At 38.5% G+C, this 12,825-nt stretch overlaps 1 protein-coding gene across 1 annotated transcript; it reads right to left on the bottom strand.

Annotated features, from left to right (window-relative positions):
* Positions 1-35: 35 nt before the first annotated feature.
* Positions 36-12,819, bottom strand: LOC118407047 (neurogenic locus notch homolog protein 1-like). Its single transcript, XM_035807463.1, has 15 exons — positions 12,779-12,819; positions 12,251-12,379; positions 11,654-11,779; positions 10,372-10,485; positions 9,437-9,610; positions 8,545-8,673; positions 7,733-7,873; positions 6,883-6,996; positions 6,184-6,357; positions 5,311-5,439; positions 4,627-4,767; positions 4,109-4,222; positions 1,485-1,658; positions 1,009-1,089; positions 36-508 (listed from the first exon to the last, which is right to left on the bottom strand). The coding sequence occupies exons 2-15, from the start codon at positions 12,309-12,311 to the stop codon at positions 36-38; spliced, it is 2,145 nt and encodes a 714-aa protein (XP_035663356.1). The 5' UTR covers positions 12,312-12,379; positions 12,779-12,819.
* Positions 12,820-12,825: the final 6 nt, after the last annotated feature.

Here is a 12,825-nt window from a genome sequence, read left to right as displayed (position 1 = left end):
AGTAACGGTAGTTGTTGAGGTGTGGTTAACGACAACTAGAGGCAGGTTAAGAGACGCATTGTTTCCCTGTCGAGTGTCTTGCTGGTGGACACAATTCCCGTGAATTCATTAACATTGACGAGGTCACTACAGAGGCTGAACTGCAGGAAATACCGCGAAGTCTCGTCTTCGCCGAGTTCTGTTGTCAAGTCTACAATGACAGTTCCGTTGGATTGTCCCTCCTCTACTTCTCTTGTAAGAACAACATGCGGACATCCGGTTCGGTCGTAGATCCATTCCGTATGATTCACATCTATCATGACTTCGAATATGTGCAGGAGCGCAGATGGTTCCGCTGTGTCATCAATAGCTACTATCGTTAACACATATGGTCTGTTCGGATCAAGCATCTGTGAGACCCTTAACAGCCCATTTTCTTCCAGGATAAACTTCCCTTCGTCACAACAAAGTATTTCGTAATCAGCACTTTCATCATTGTCGTCTAATGGCAGTTCCTTCAGATCTAGAACTGGTGACAAAAGAAATTTTATCATTGTAGTAATTAGACCATGAAAGATGAATAACAAGACAAGAGTGAGTGAAACAAACAAAAACTTCTTACCAGACTAAGGGAGATCTAAGACAATTAACAATCAAACCGACTAGAATGATAGTTAAATGCATGTTTACAATATGACACAAACATTCAACAGGAATATGCTTTTACAAAAAAAAGCCTATATCAAAAGATCATCAGATGCAAGTATGCATAGTGGAAAATTAATTGCTATGTTATTTTTTTATCAACGTTAAAGAAGATACAAAATTAATTCAACCAAACCCAAATTTATCAAAGCAAGCAAAATCAAACCTACATGAGTTTTTAGCAACCATATTCGTATATATTTTGGACGAACGCGTATGTACTAAGAAAGACACGATGGAGCAAGTTTATGGAGATAAACAAAAACGACCGACCCGAATATATTGGGCCATGCCATTCCCTTTTGTTACTGATAACGTGCTTACCTTCGTCGCCCACCGTGTAGCCAGGCTGAATAGACGATTTGACCGTCTGGAACAGGCCTGAGAAATTTCTTGCCTCTCGGCCTGTGAAAATATAAAACCTTTAAATTTGGATCAAGAGTTGAAAAGCAAGGATTCTAGACTGCGCAACTCCTTCCTACACCATACTATGAGACTATATGAGAAATCATTGACTGATGCTTAAGTGGTTTTGAGTTTATTTACTTTTATGTCTTGCCTATTGTGTCTAGTTATTGTGTAATGTGCTTTTACTCCATTCTGTAACATTAACGGTATTCAGAGGAACTACTGCTCATGGGCAACTCTGATTGAAACATTCATTTGGTACTTGGAAAAGACTGGTATTGGTCCATAAATTATATTTGCAATGAGTCTACTGCAAAAATACGTTTTCATCCAATACTAATACTTTATTATTTTAAAACATAAAGACTAAAAGTAAGGAGCTACACACAAACCTATGTTACAAAGTTGCCACTCCAAGTCAGTTCCTTCACAGAGTGGAGCTCCATCATAGGCTATCCTGTCCAGGCACCGTCGTGTTCTGATGCGAGCTTCTACAGCCGTGTGGTTCACATATTGGGCCTCGCAGTCATCAGTCCATGGGCTCCATTCTCCCCAGGTCGATTGGTCTGAGAAATACAATTCAATAGTGCAGAAATTTGATTGATTGCGCTATCAGTGGTACAGGTACGAGGGGTGATAGATAAGTTATGAGCCTCACCAGGAAAGCAGGTGCATAAATATAATCTTGGTATATATAACGCATAAAGGTTTATGGATGTCTACCAAAATTTATATCATAATCATAACTTTGCATTCGACACCCAGTAACGATAGGTAAGAGAGAAGGAAAACAAGTGCTTTTAAAAAAAGCTGGCGTTTCGTCTACGTTTATGAGTGTGAACTGTCTTTTTCTTGAAGTAAAATCTGTTAGAAAAAGTCACTCAAGGGCTGTTGCGTCTATAAGAAAAATTGTTATTTTGGAAAGGAGTACTGTTTAATAGCTGGTCTTGGCTTACAACTTTATTTTAAAATGTACAATAAGTTCATTATAAAATCTATTAATATACTCAGGTACTTATGTACACTTGAAAAAGCACCATCAGCACTGTGACAAGATTCTATCTAAATTGACTACCAAATGTCAAACAAATATCCAAACCAATTAACAGCTACCTCATCTCTATTATACTGGTTTCCGCATTTACAACATTTCTTCCTTGCTTTCCTGGATAATTTTGCTAATATTCATGAAAATTTCCATACTTTTGTGTCGAGCGGTGTGACTTTCCACGTCCGTGTTGTCTGAAAACTTCTGAATGAAGTCGATACTGAACAATGGAGCATTTGCTACTGTAAGAAAGGATCGCTGTTTTTGATGGAGTTTCATGCAAACAACATCAAGAGCCTCTGTTTACATCATGAATAGTAGTTTAGTGGCGAGTGTTTTGCGAGAATCATCTTACCGCGCATGGGAGCCGCTGCACGGTATTTTCCATTACCATGAACAGAAAAATTCGAATGCCGGGTTTGGAATCTATGTTCATAAGACAAAGGCCTTGCATATATGAAATGAATACTAAAATAATAAAAAAATGATATATAAAGATATAATATCAATAAATAAATAGAATAATTATATATTATCTTCAATATTTAAAAAGAAAAAAAATCCACTCCTGGGCTCGAACCAGGGACTTTCGGATCCGAAGACCTGTGACTTTACCGTTTGAGCTAAGTTGTTACGTGTATTACATGTGAGTGTACATAATGCTTTAACCTCACTACATAGTATTATTTATGTCGATTTTCGGTCGCTTTCTTGATAAAATCACTTTTTCTTAAATAATAAAAAAATGAGATATAGAAATATGATATCAATAAACAAATAGAATATTTGTATATTATCTTCAATATTTAAAAAGAAAAAAATCCATTCTCGGTGATTCGAACCATGTACTTTCGGATCTGAAGACCTGTGGCTTTACCGATTGAGCTAAGTTGTAACGTGTATTATATGTGAGTGTACATAATGCTTTAACCTCACTACATAGTATTATTTATGTCGATTTTCGGTCGCTTTCTTGATAAAATCACTTTTTTTCTTGTGCAATCTTGTGGAATAGATATAATATGGCCATTTTCCAGGATATTGAAGTCCGAAACCACAATGCAATCAATGGTATTTCCGAACAGTCCTACCTCACAGCGTTCGTTCCAAAATGGTGGATGTGAATGGAGTCTGTCGCCTTCTATAGTGGTCACCAAACGCAAATAACCAATTGAAATAGCGCCAAATGAAATAGATAAGCTTACAATCCCTTAATATCATTGAATAAAAATAATAGCCTAAGATTAGATTACATTATGAAATATATTAGAAATCTACCTATGAAAGTATAATGTGTCTTCAGCTTTTTCCATCAGAAAATTCACATTTCCGTAGCGGCTACATGCGGTTGCATATGTCACGTACAATTCAGGCTGACGCAACACGTGAAGGTCTTGCCATATAAGGCAATGGTTGAACAACAAACATAGAGGGCCTTCATCCTATGCTACACAGTGTTGAACCAAGTACCATTCAGGCATGCATGCATGCATCGATCCATCGAAGCATCATTGAAGGACTGAAGGTAAAACTCAATACATGGCGTTTCGTCGCCGCAGGGCGACGAAACGCAAAAAACATTGACAATTGAGCTGTGTATAATACTAGGTAAACTTGCTCTGCTTAAATGAATATACCCCCTTCTCTGCAGTCGATATACGAAGGGAATGTTTATCAAAACATACGAAATTTGGAACACATCAATCCTAGGTTGGTGACTCTGGTACTTGAAGTCATGGCTGTTTCTTATTCTTTTTGGCATTGCCTTATGGGGCGAGCCTAACAGTATAGTGTTCGTTCGTTTGACAAGAATTCCTAAACTTTTGTAGGTATCTGTGGAATTTTTTGAACTGGTATTAGATATTTATCAGTCAATACGTTCACCAGTTCATTGGTTATTTTGAACATCATGCAAAGTCTGGGCATTTTCCTTCTGTATTTTTACTTTAGCACGAGTGTTTTACGTACAATATTCACAATGCTCCCCACTGAAAGTGTCCAGGCAGTCGCAAGTGTAATTCCCAAGTCCATCCAAGCAGACGCCGGAGTTCCAACAGGTCACATGACGACAATCGTCCACATCTGCAAGAAAATGTTTTGAAATAAACAAAGTATGCAATTCCAAATTAAGTCCGCAATTCCCAATTAAATGTCAATGTAAGGTTTGTTACGATGTACTCTAATGTAAAATCCTATCCTTATCATTTATCATTGTATGCTGAGTTCTTTTCTCAGTCTATTCGGTAATGATAGAACTTTGCAAAATACAAGCTCTACGAAGAATGCATCCCTACTATAGTACGAAGTATAAGGATCAAACATTGAGGTAATACATATGAGGCGGGTGCGAGGGCCACCCTATACAGCTAGTACCGGGGATCTAGTCAGTGGACTATGCCCAAGGATGAGGAACAGATCTAAGTAAATAAGCAATTACTACCGTTGGATAAAATGTTATTTTTCACGACTAATCTCTTCTTACTCACCAATACACACAGGTTCTTCTTCATCGAATGCGACATTATGAAACCCCTCCTTGCAGACACAGACATAAGATCCCTGGGTGTTTGCACATGTCTGATTCTGGCTACAGTTGTGTAAACTGGCTTCTTTGCATTCATCTATATCTGTAAGAAAAAAAAAATCACGAGTCTTAGTGGCAAGTGTGCAGAAGTTGACACACTGGCAGCATCAGATCCATAGGTGTTTTGGGCACCTTTAGACAGATTAGCCGCGAGGCTCAGTGGGCGTCACTCCTCCGTCATGGGGGCAGGGGCATGGCGAGTATCGAACTCAGGACCTACTGATTCTGATTCTGATTCCAACGCCGTTGCGCCACGCAGACACCCCAATCTGTAAAAGTTGCCAAAATTGAGATTTGCCTTTCAGATAACATTTTATTTTAACTTGAGCTCAGGTTTTCAATAAGAAGCGTATATTTCAATGGGTGTGTGTATTGTATTTTTCATTATTCTATGTGATGTTTAACTTCTACTTATTTTCCCACGGGCATGCATGTGCAATGAACTTATCTTAACTATCAAAACTAAATGGTTTACTAAAACACCCTGTTGGGCGCATGGTAGAAAACATTTCCAAACATTTGCTATGAAAGTATGGATATTGCGAACATGTCATATCATGACCCTACTATTGCTTCTTTCGCTTACCTTTACACCGAAAGCCATCACCAGCAAATCCGCTGTCACATGTGCAGTTATACTGACCAACTCCAACGACGTTTTGACAGGTAGCGTTTGGATGACAGTGGCTAGTTCCTTCTTCACATTCATCGACATCTATGATTACAGAGAAGAAGTTGTACGTTTAAGTAGAAGTAAAAGTTAATTTGTTTCTTCGCTGGTTAGCCCTTTTGTCGGTAAAGCTGTTTTAAACCTAGTGAATAAAATATGATTACACTGAATAACGAATTCTAACAAATTCTTGCTTGAGTACGCATGTCAGCAAAGTGTATTGTTGGCAATCGGTCAAAGGTGATGCTCCGGAAATATAAACTAAATACACCAGGCCATTGTTATGCAAATCTAGATAATGGTAGAGACAGAACTGTAAACAATTAAGAGATATTTACCCTTACCCACAATGCATCTCGCATACTGGTACCACATACCGATATATAAAAACCGGTTTTTCTTATAGACAGGTCCAGAAAAAAAAACGGACCTGATAAAAATTCCGGATATTAGACCGATTGGAAAATGAACACAGATTGTATGATCAGGCATTCACGCGTTTTGGGGCTTACCGGTAGAAGAAAATAACAAGGGCGACGTAGAGTAGGGGCTATATCCATTTCTACCAAGTTTTACAATCAATCGTACAGAGACAGCTAGCCTTGTACTCTTTATAACGCCAGGGGGAGTCCAATACTCCACAAAACAGACCATTATTTTGAGTAATGCCTATTCTCATTAAGTTGTCACATACTGAATCAGGTCCAGGTTAAGGTCCAGACCTGGACCTGAATTTTCTGTACCTGTACCCACCCCTAGTATTAAGAATAATGAATTTCATAGGTCTACCTGGAATGCACTCCTCCCAGTCCGTGTCGTCACCGTCGCAGGTTGGAGTACCGCTGTACCCTGGCCTCCCGGGACAGGACCGGGACCGGACACGGGACACCATCGCCGTGCCGTTTGACTCCCGGCAGAAGCAGTCGTCACTCCAGCTACTCCAACTGCTCCATGTAGACTCGTCTGAAACAAGTTATAATGTAGTAGATATAAAGCTCCTGTCATTAAGGACATTTGAAAATATTTGTTCTTTAATTGAATTATGCAAATCGGATCCCAATAATTAGTACATCATTGCGTTGATCCTCATCAAGACTACAGATAAAAAAAAAGAAAAACCCTTGGTGTCTGATCCTGTTTCCGAGGCTACAACTAAAACAAAATCCTTGCAGTTTCCCCGGGAAAAGCTGCTAGAAGTCTTCAGATTCGATCCCACAGTCACTTATTTCTAACCACAATCCAAATAAACATCTTACCATGCACTTGCGTCCTTTCACTTACAGACTAGATTGAATGTGGTTTATACATATTCTTTAGCTCAACTGTAATCTAAATGCTTAACTATTCATCATTGTCCTGGTTTAGAAAAAATGAATGCTCAAACTGGCGAATATCATGCATCTATTGAAGCATATGTTTCAACTTATATGTACATGCCTATCTGGTCCATGTATCTAAATACACTAAATGACAGGAAACGATACTCACATATGTTGCAGACATCGCCACTGGTACCATCGGAGCAGTTACAGAAGAATGATCCAATGACATCGACACATGTACCCCCATTGAAGCAGTTGACTCCATCGCAATCATCAATGTCTGATGAGAAAAGTGAGAAAAAGATTGACTGCATGAGTTGTGATGTTTTTTTGCTAAGTGGTAAGAATTATCTATAGCCGAATGGAGAGAGGAAATAATGCATAATCTGAACGCATGGTATCATTCTTTTATTAGCTTGCGTATCAATTTTCGTCCGCTTCAATTCAATTCCAATGTCAAAGAATAAGATGGGAAATAACAAAAATCAAGAACCCATCATTCGGTAAAATTATGTGGTCAAGCTTCCTTGCCGCTGGGATTTCAAGAAAAGGATTTTTTACAAAACGTTTTCTTATTCACACGCTCGCATCAGTTTCAGGGTTACCAGAGGTTGCCGCTTCTACAATAGAATCAACACGTGCACGGACTGAGAACGAGAAAAATATGAAATAAGAATGAAATAAAAGTTCGCATGCATATTTTTACACTAAACTAATTATGTTTGTCTGTGTGTGTCTCATCAATGTCAAAATGAAGTTTTGTATTAGTTATATTTCTATCATTCACATCGTTCGGAAAATTACCAATCACCCAATACAACAGTATTCCACATGTTATCATCGTGTAAAAGTGAGATGAGTAAGTAAGTAGCTTGCAAAGCCAAAGTACTAGACTTTATGTCTCGTTTTTGTTCAGTAAGAAAAAGCAAACTAATTGCAATGGTCAAAGCAGGTCTAAGTAAATAAGCAATTATTACCAATGGCTTTTTTTTCACCACTAACGTCTTCTTACTCACCAATGCACACAGGCTCTTCTTCATCGGATGAGACATCATGAAACCCCTCCTTGCAGACACAGACATAAGATCCCTGGGTGTTTGCACATGTCTGGTTCTGGCTACAGTTGTGTAATCTGGCTTCTTTGCATTCATCTATATCTGTCAAAACGCATGTAGAGCAGTACAGCATTATTTAACAACAGATAAAACTTTATTATCACGAGATCCCAATATAGAGATATGACTTTCAGATTACATCTAATTGTAACTAGAGCTCAAGTTTTGAATAATAACTAGAGCTCAAATTCTAAATAAGAAGTGCGTCCACTCGAAATAATCCAATGGGTCACTGTATTGTATTTTTCATTATTCTATGTGATGTTTTGCATTGCTTCTACTTGCAATTTTACCCAAGGGCATGCATGTGCAATGTACGTATTATTGTCATTATATTATTGTTATTAAGTTTAACTAAAGCACCCTGTTTGGCGCATTGCAGTAAAATATTTCGAAACCTTTGCTATAAATGTATAGATATTGCAAACATGTCTTTTTGTTTACATAGTAGACCACATGTCTGTTGTTAAAACACATAAGAAACACATAAACACTCAATTTGCTTTGTTATTGTCACAAATTCATTAGCTAGACACTATTTTTAACATTATTTATCATAAATATCAGCTGATAACCGCCCAATAGTTATACACTTGAATGTTGGAAAGTCAATTACGTAATAAAATTTAGATATAATGTTGGAATGGTCTTCACTGTGCTAAGTATTCGTCCATTTAGAACATAATAACCCTACTTTTGCTTCTTTTTCTTACCTTTACACCGAAAGCCATCACCAGCAAATCCGCTGTCACATGTGCAGTTATACTGACCAACTCCAACGACGTTTTGACAGGTAGCGTTTGGATGACAGTGGCTAGTTCCTTCTTCACATTCATTGACATCTATGATTACAGAGAAGAAGTTGTACGTTTAAGTAGAAGTAAAAGTTAACTTGTTACTTCGCTGGTTAGCACTTTTGTCGGCAAAGCTGTTTTAAACCTTGTGAATACAATATGATTACACTGAATAACGAATTCTAGCTTAAGGTGGTAGTGATAAACGAATTCTAGCTTGAGTACGCATTATAGCAAAGTTTATTGTTGGCAATTGGTCAAAGGTGACGCTCCCAAAATATAAACTAAATACACCAGGCCATTGTTATGCAAATCTAGATAATGGTCGAGACAAGAACTGTAAACAACTCAGTGATCTTTATCTTTGCCAAAAATGCATCTCGCTGTGCCATGTTCCGATACAAAACCGGTTTTTCTTATAGACAGGTCAAGAAAAAAACGGAAATGATAAAATTCAGTGGACAGGATGTTGGACCGATTGGAAAATGAACACAGATTAATATATGATCAGGCATTCACGCGTTTTGGGCTTACAGGTAGAAGAAAATAACAAGAGCGACGTAGAGTAGGGGCTATATCCATTTCTACCAAGTCTTACAATCAATCGTACAGAGACAGCTAGCCTTGTACTCTTTTATAACGCCAGGGGAGTCCAATACTCCACAAAACAGACCATTATTTTGAGTATTGCCTATTCTCATTAAGTTGTCACATACGGAATTAGGTCCAGGTTAAGGTCCAGACCTGGACCTGAATTTTCTGTACCTATACCCACCCCTAGTATTAAGAATAATGAATTTCATAGGTCTACCTGGGATGCACACCTCCCAGTCCGTGTCGTCACCGTCGCAGGTTGGAGTACCGCTGTACCCTGGCCTCCCGGGACAGGACCGGGACCGGACACGGGACACCATCGCCGTGCCGTTTGACACCCGACAGAAGCAGTCGTCACTCCAGCTACTCCAACTGCTCCACGTAGACTCGTCTGAAATAAGTTATAATGTAATAAGTATAAAGCTCCTGTCATTGAGCACATTTGAAAAATATAAATTCTCCAATTGAATTATGCAAATCGGGTCCTAATATTTAGTACATCATTACGTTGATCCTCATCAAAGCTTCCTACAGGTAAAAAAATATATATGTAAATTCATTTAATCTCGTGCCTTTTCCCTGTTTGTTTGTTTGTATGTTTATTAATTAGTTTCCAAGTCTACAACTAAAAATTTCCTGCAGTTTCCTGGAAAAGCTGCCAGAAGGCTCCAGACTCGATTCTACCGTCACTAATTCCTAACCATAATCCAACCAAACATTGTTACCGTGGACTGCACGGAGCAGGAAATATCCAAACCGGCTGTTTTTCTTCAGTACCATTTGGAGCCGACAGGTTGCCGCAATTCGTACTATTTCTAGGTTTTATCAAGACTTTTTGACATACCAAGTATCAAGACAATATATCTAGGCATTCTATATTCGAATTTAACCCCTGCTCACAGATAAACTTACCATAAGCTTAAAAACAGACTGTATGCGTCCTTGTACTTGCAGATTAGACTGAATGTGGTGTATATATTCCTTAGCTCATCTGTTCTTTGATGTAAATGTTTATCTATTTACCATCACCAAAAACAATTATACGCTCAAACTGGCGAATATCATGCATCTGTTGAAGCACATATTTCAACATACATACCTAACTAGCCCATCAATCAACAAATATACAAAATGACAGAGTACGATGCTCACATATGTTACAGACAACGCCACTGGTACCATCGGAGCAGTTACAGAAGAATGATCCAATGGCATCGACACATGTTCCCCCATTGAGGCAGTTGACTCCATCGCAATCATCAATGTCTAAGGAGAAAAGTGAAGAAAGAGATTGACTGCATGAGTTGTGATTTGTATTTGCTCATTGGTAAGTTAAGAATGATATGTGGCCATATGTATAATCTGAACGCATGGTTCCATTATTATGCGATGCTGATTCCATTACTATGGATGATATCAACTCGCGCATCAATATTTGTCCGCTTCAAAAAAGGTATACGTGGTAAAATTCAATTCCAAAGAAGAAGATGATGGGAAAGAACAAAAAACAAGAATCCATTATTCGGTCAACCATGCCCTGTGTCATGTTTTCTAGCTTCCTGGCAACTATTTTTTTTACTAGGATGTCAAAATAAAAGGATATTTCTAAAACATTGTATCATTCACACGCTCGCATCATCGAGGGTTACCAGAGGTTGTCGCTTCTACAATCGAATCGGAGAGGGAATGACAAAAAAATATGGACTAAAAATATAAAAAAGGTTATTTTTCACACTAAACTAATTATGTTTGTCTTTGCCATATCAATTTTCAAACGAAATTTTGTGTCGGTTATATCTCTATAATATACATGGTTTCAAAATTCAGCCAATACAACTGTACTCAATATGTTATCCTCGTGTACCTGTGAGACGAGAAAGTAAGTAGCTCGCAAAACCAAAGTGCCAGACTTAATGTATCGTTTCTGAATAGTGATAAAAACACACTACTTGTAATGACTTCATTTTTTCACCGCAATTTCACAACAATTAATTTCCTTGCCAATGTCAAGAATCATCCTTGTTGTTCTTATCATTCTATAAATGACCATACCACAGAGGGGATAGTATCATTTTTACGGGTGAAAAGGACAGGAGTAGTCAGATATAAAATGATGTAGGTGCAGGAGGACATAGGTACTCATCGCTGGAGGGCACTGTCGTCAGGACTGGTCATTTTTAGAAATCTTTGTACATGCTTCTGTCACGTTGATTCTGCCGTTTAACCGGTTCTGACTTACATATGTGCTGTCCTAACTTGGCCTATCTCAGGACAGCTAGAGGGGTGTCACGGGCTTCAGGGTCACGCTGATAGAGCTTACAAGATCTCCACTCAGGGGGCATTAACTACCCGCCTGCTTTCGGGTAAACTTGCAATTGTTCCGCTTAAATGAATTTCTGTGATCGGCCTGCCATTATTTAACAAATCTACTCACCGATGCATATGGACCCTTGAAGTGTAAATCCTTCATTGCAGACACACTTATACCCGCCCTCTGTATTCATGCATGTCGCATTTTGGGTACAGCTGTGTAGGCCTGGATCGCTGCATTCATTGATGTCTATTGTTGAGAGTAAAAAAAAGGAGAAAAACATTATGTAACATATAAATTTTATCTAGTGGCATAACTGAATTGGTGATGACTGGGTCCCGCTGTAGGGTATCAAGAGTGATGCTTGGGTCCCGCTGTATATAGAGTAATACGAGTGAAGAATGTCACAGTTTAGCGCCTTTAAACACAGCATCTGCACAACCTTGCCATCTTAATTTCCGTAGATTGTGTAATTTGGTTCTTGTGTTACGATGCTGCAATGATGTTGTAATGTGGATAATGTTCTAAAATGGTACAAATGTGCGATATCCTAGGCCTACCTGAAAAATAGGTCCATGGCCCGAGTGTATGTTATTGAAAAACAAATCAAGTGGAAAACCAATAAAAAGGTGACAGTATATTGTGTACATGAAAAATATTGCATTAATCTTACTATTTTTATATAAAACAGAGATTATTTTCAGCACGACAGGGCAATACCTTCGCACACAAATCCGTCCCCAGTGAATCCAGAATCACATGAGCAGTTGTATCCATCCATGCCAATTGTGTTGACACACGTGGCGTTTGGGTGGCAATGATGGGTCCCCTCTCGACACTGATCAATATCTGAGAGCAAAGATATAAAACATGGTTAGGGAATCATAGTACATTAAGATTTTCTTTCTCTGAAACCCAGCAGAAATGAAATTCATTGAAGAGATCCTACATTTTTTGAAAGGACATATTAATTTTTGTAACACTCGTTCAATAAATCAAGAGGGTATTAAAAGTCAGCCTTCTTTATACAAAGTTATTCACACACACACATACACATACACGCACCCCCCCCACACAAATTTAGATACACTCACAAACACACACAGACACACACGCAGACACACACATAGGCACAGACACACACACACAGACATATGCGCACACAAACAAACACACACAGACGCACACGCACACACACATACACACAAACACACACACGTGCTGCCTTCTGTCATATCATTGTCCCACCAGTGCAGTTAAACCCGTCTCCTCCATAGCCATCCCCGCAGGCACAG

Source organism: Branchiostoma floridae, chromosome 19, assembly GCF_000003815.2.
Source record: "Branchiostoma floridae strain S238N-H82 chromosome 19, Bfl_VNyyK, whole genome shotgun sequence".
NCBI lineage: Eukaryota > Metazoa > Chordata > Leptocardii > Amphioxiformes > Branchiostomatidae > Branchiostoma > Branchiostoma floridae.
This window is presented reverse-complemented; position numbering and strand designations above follow the sequence as displayed.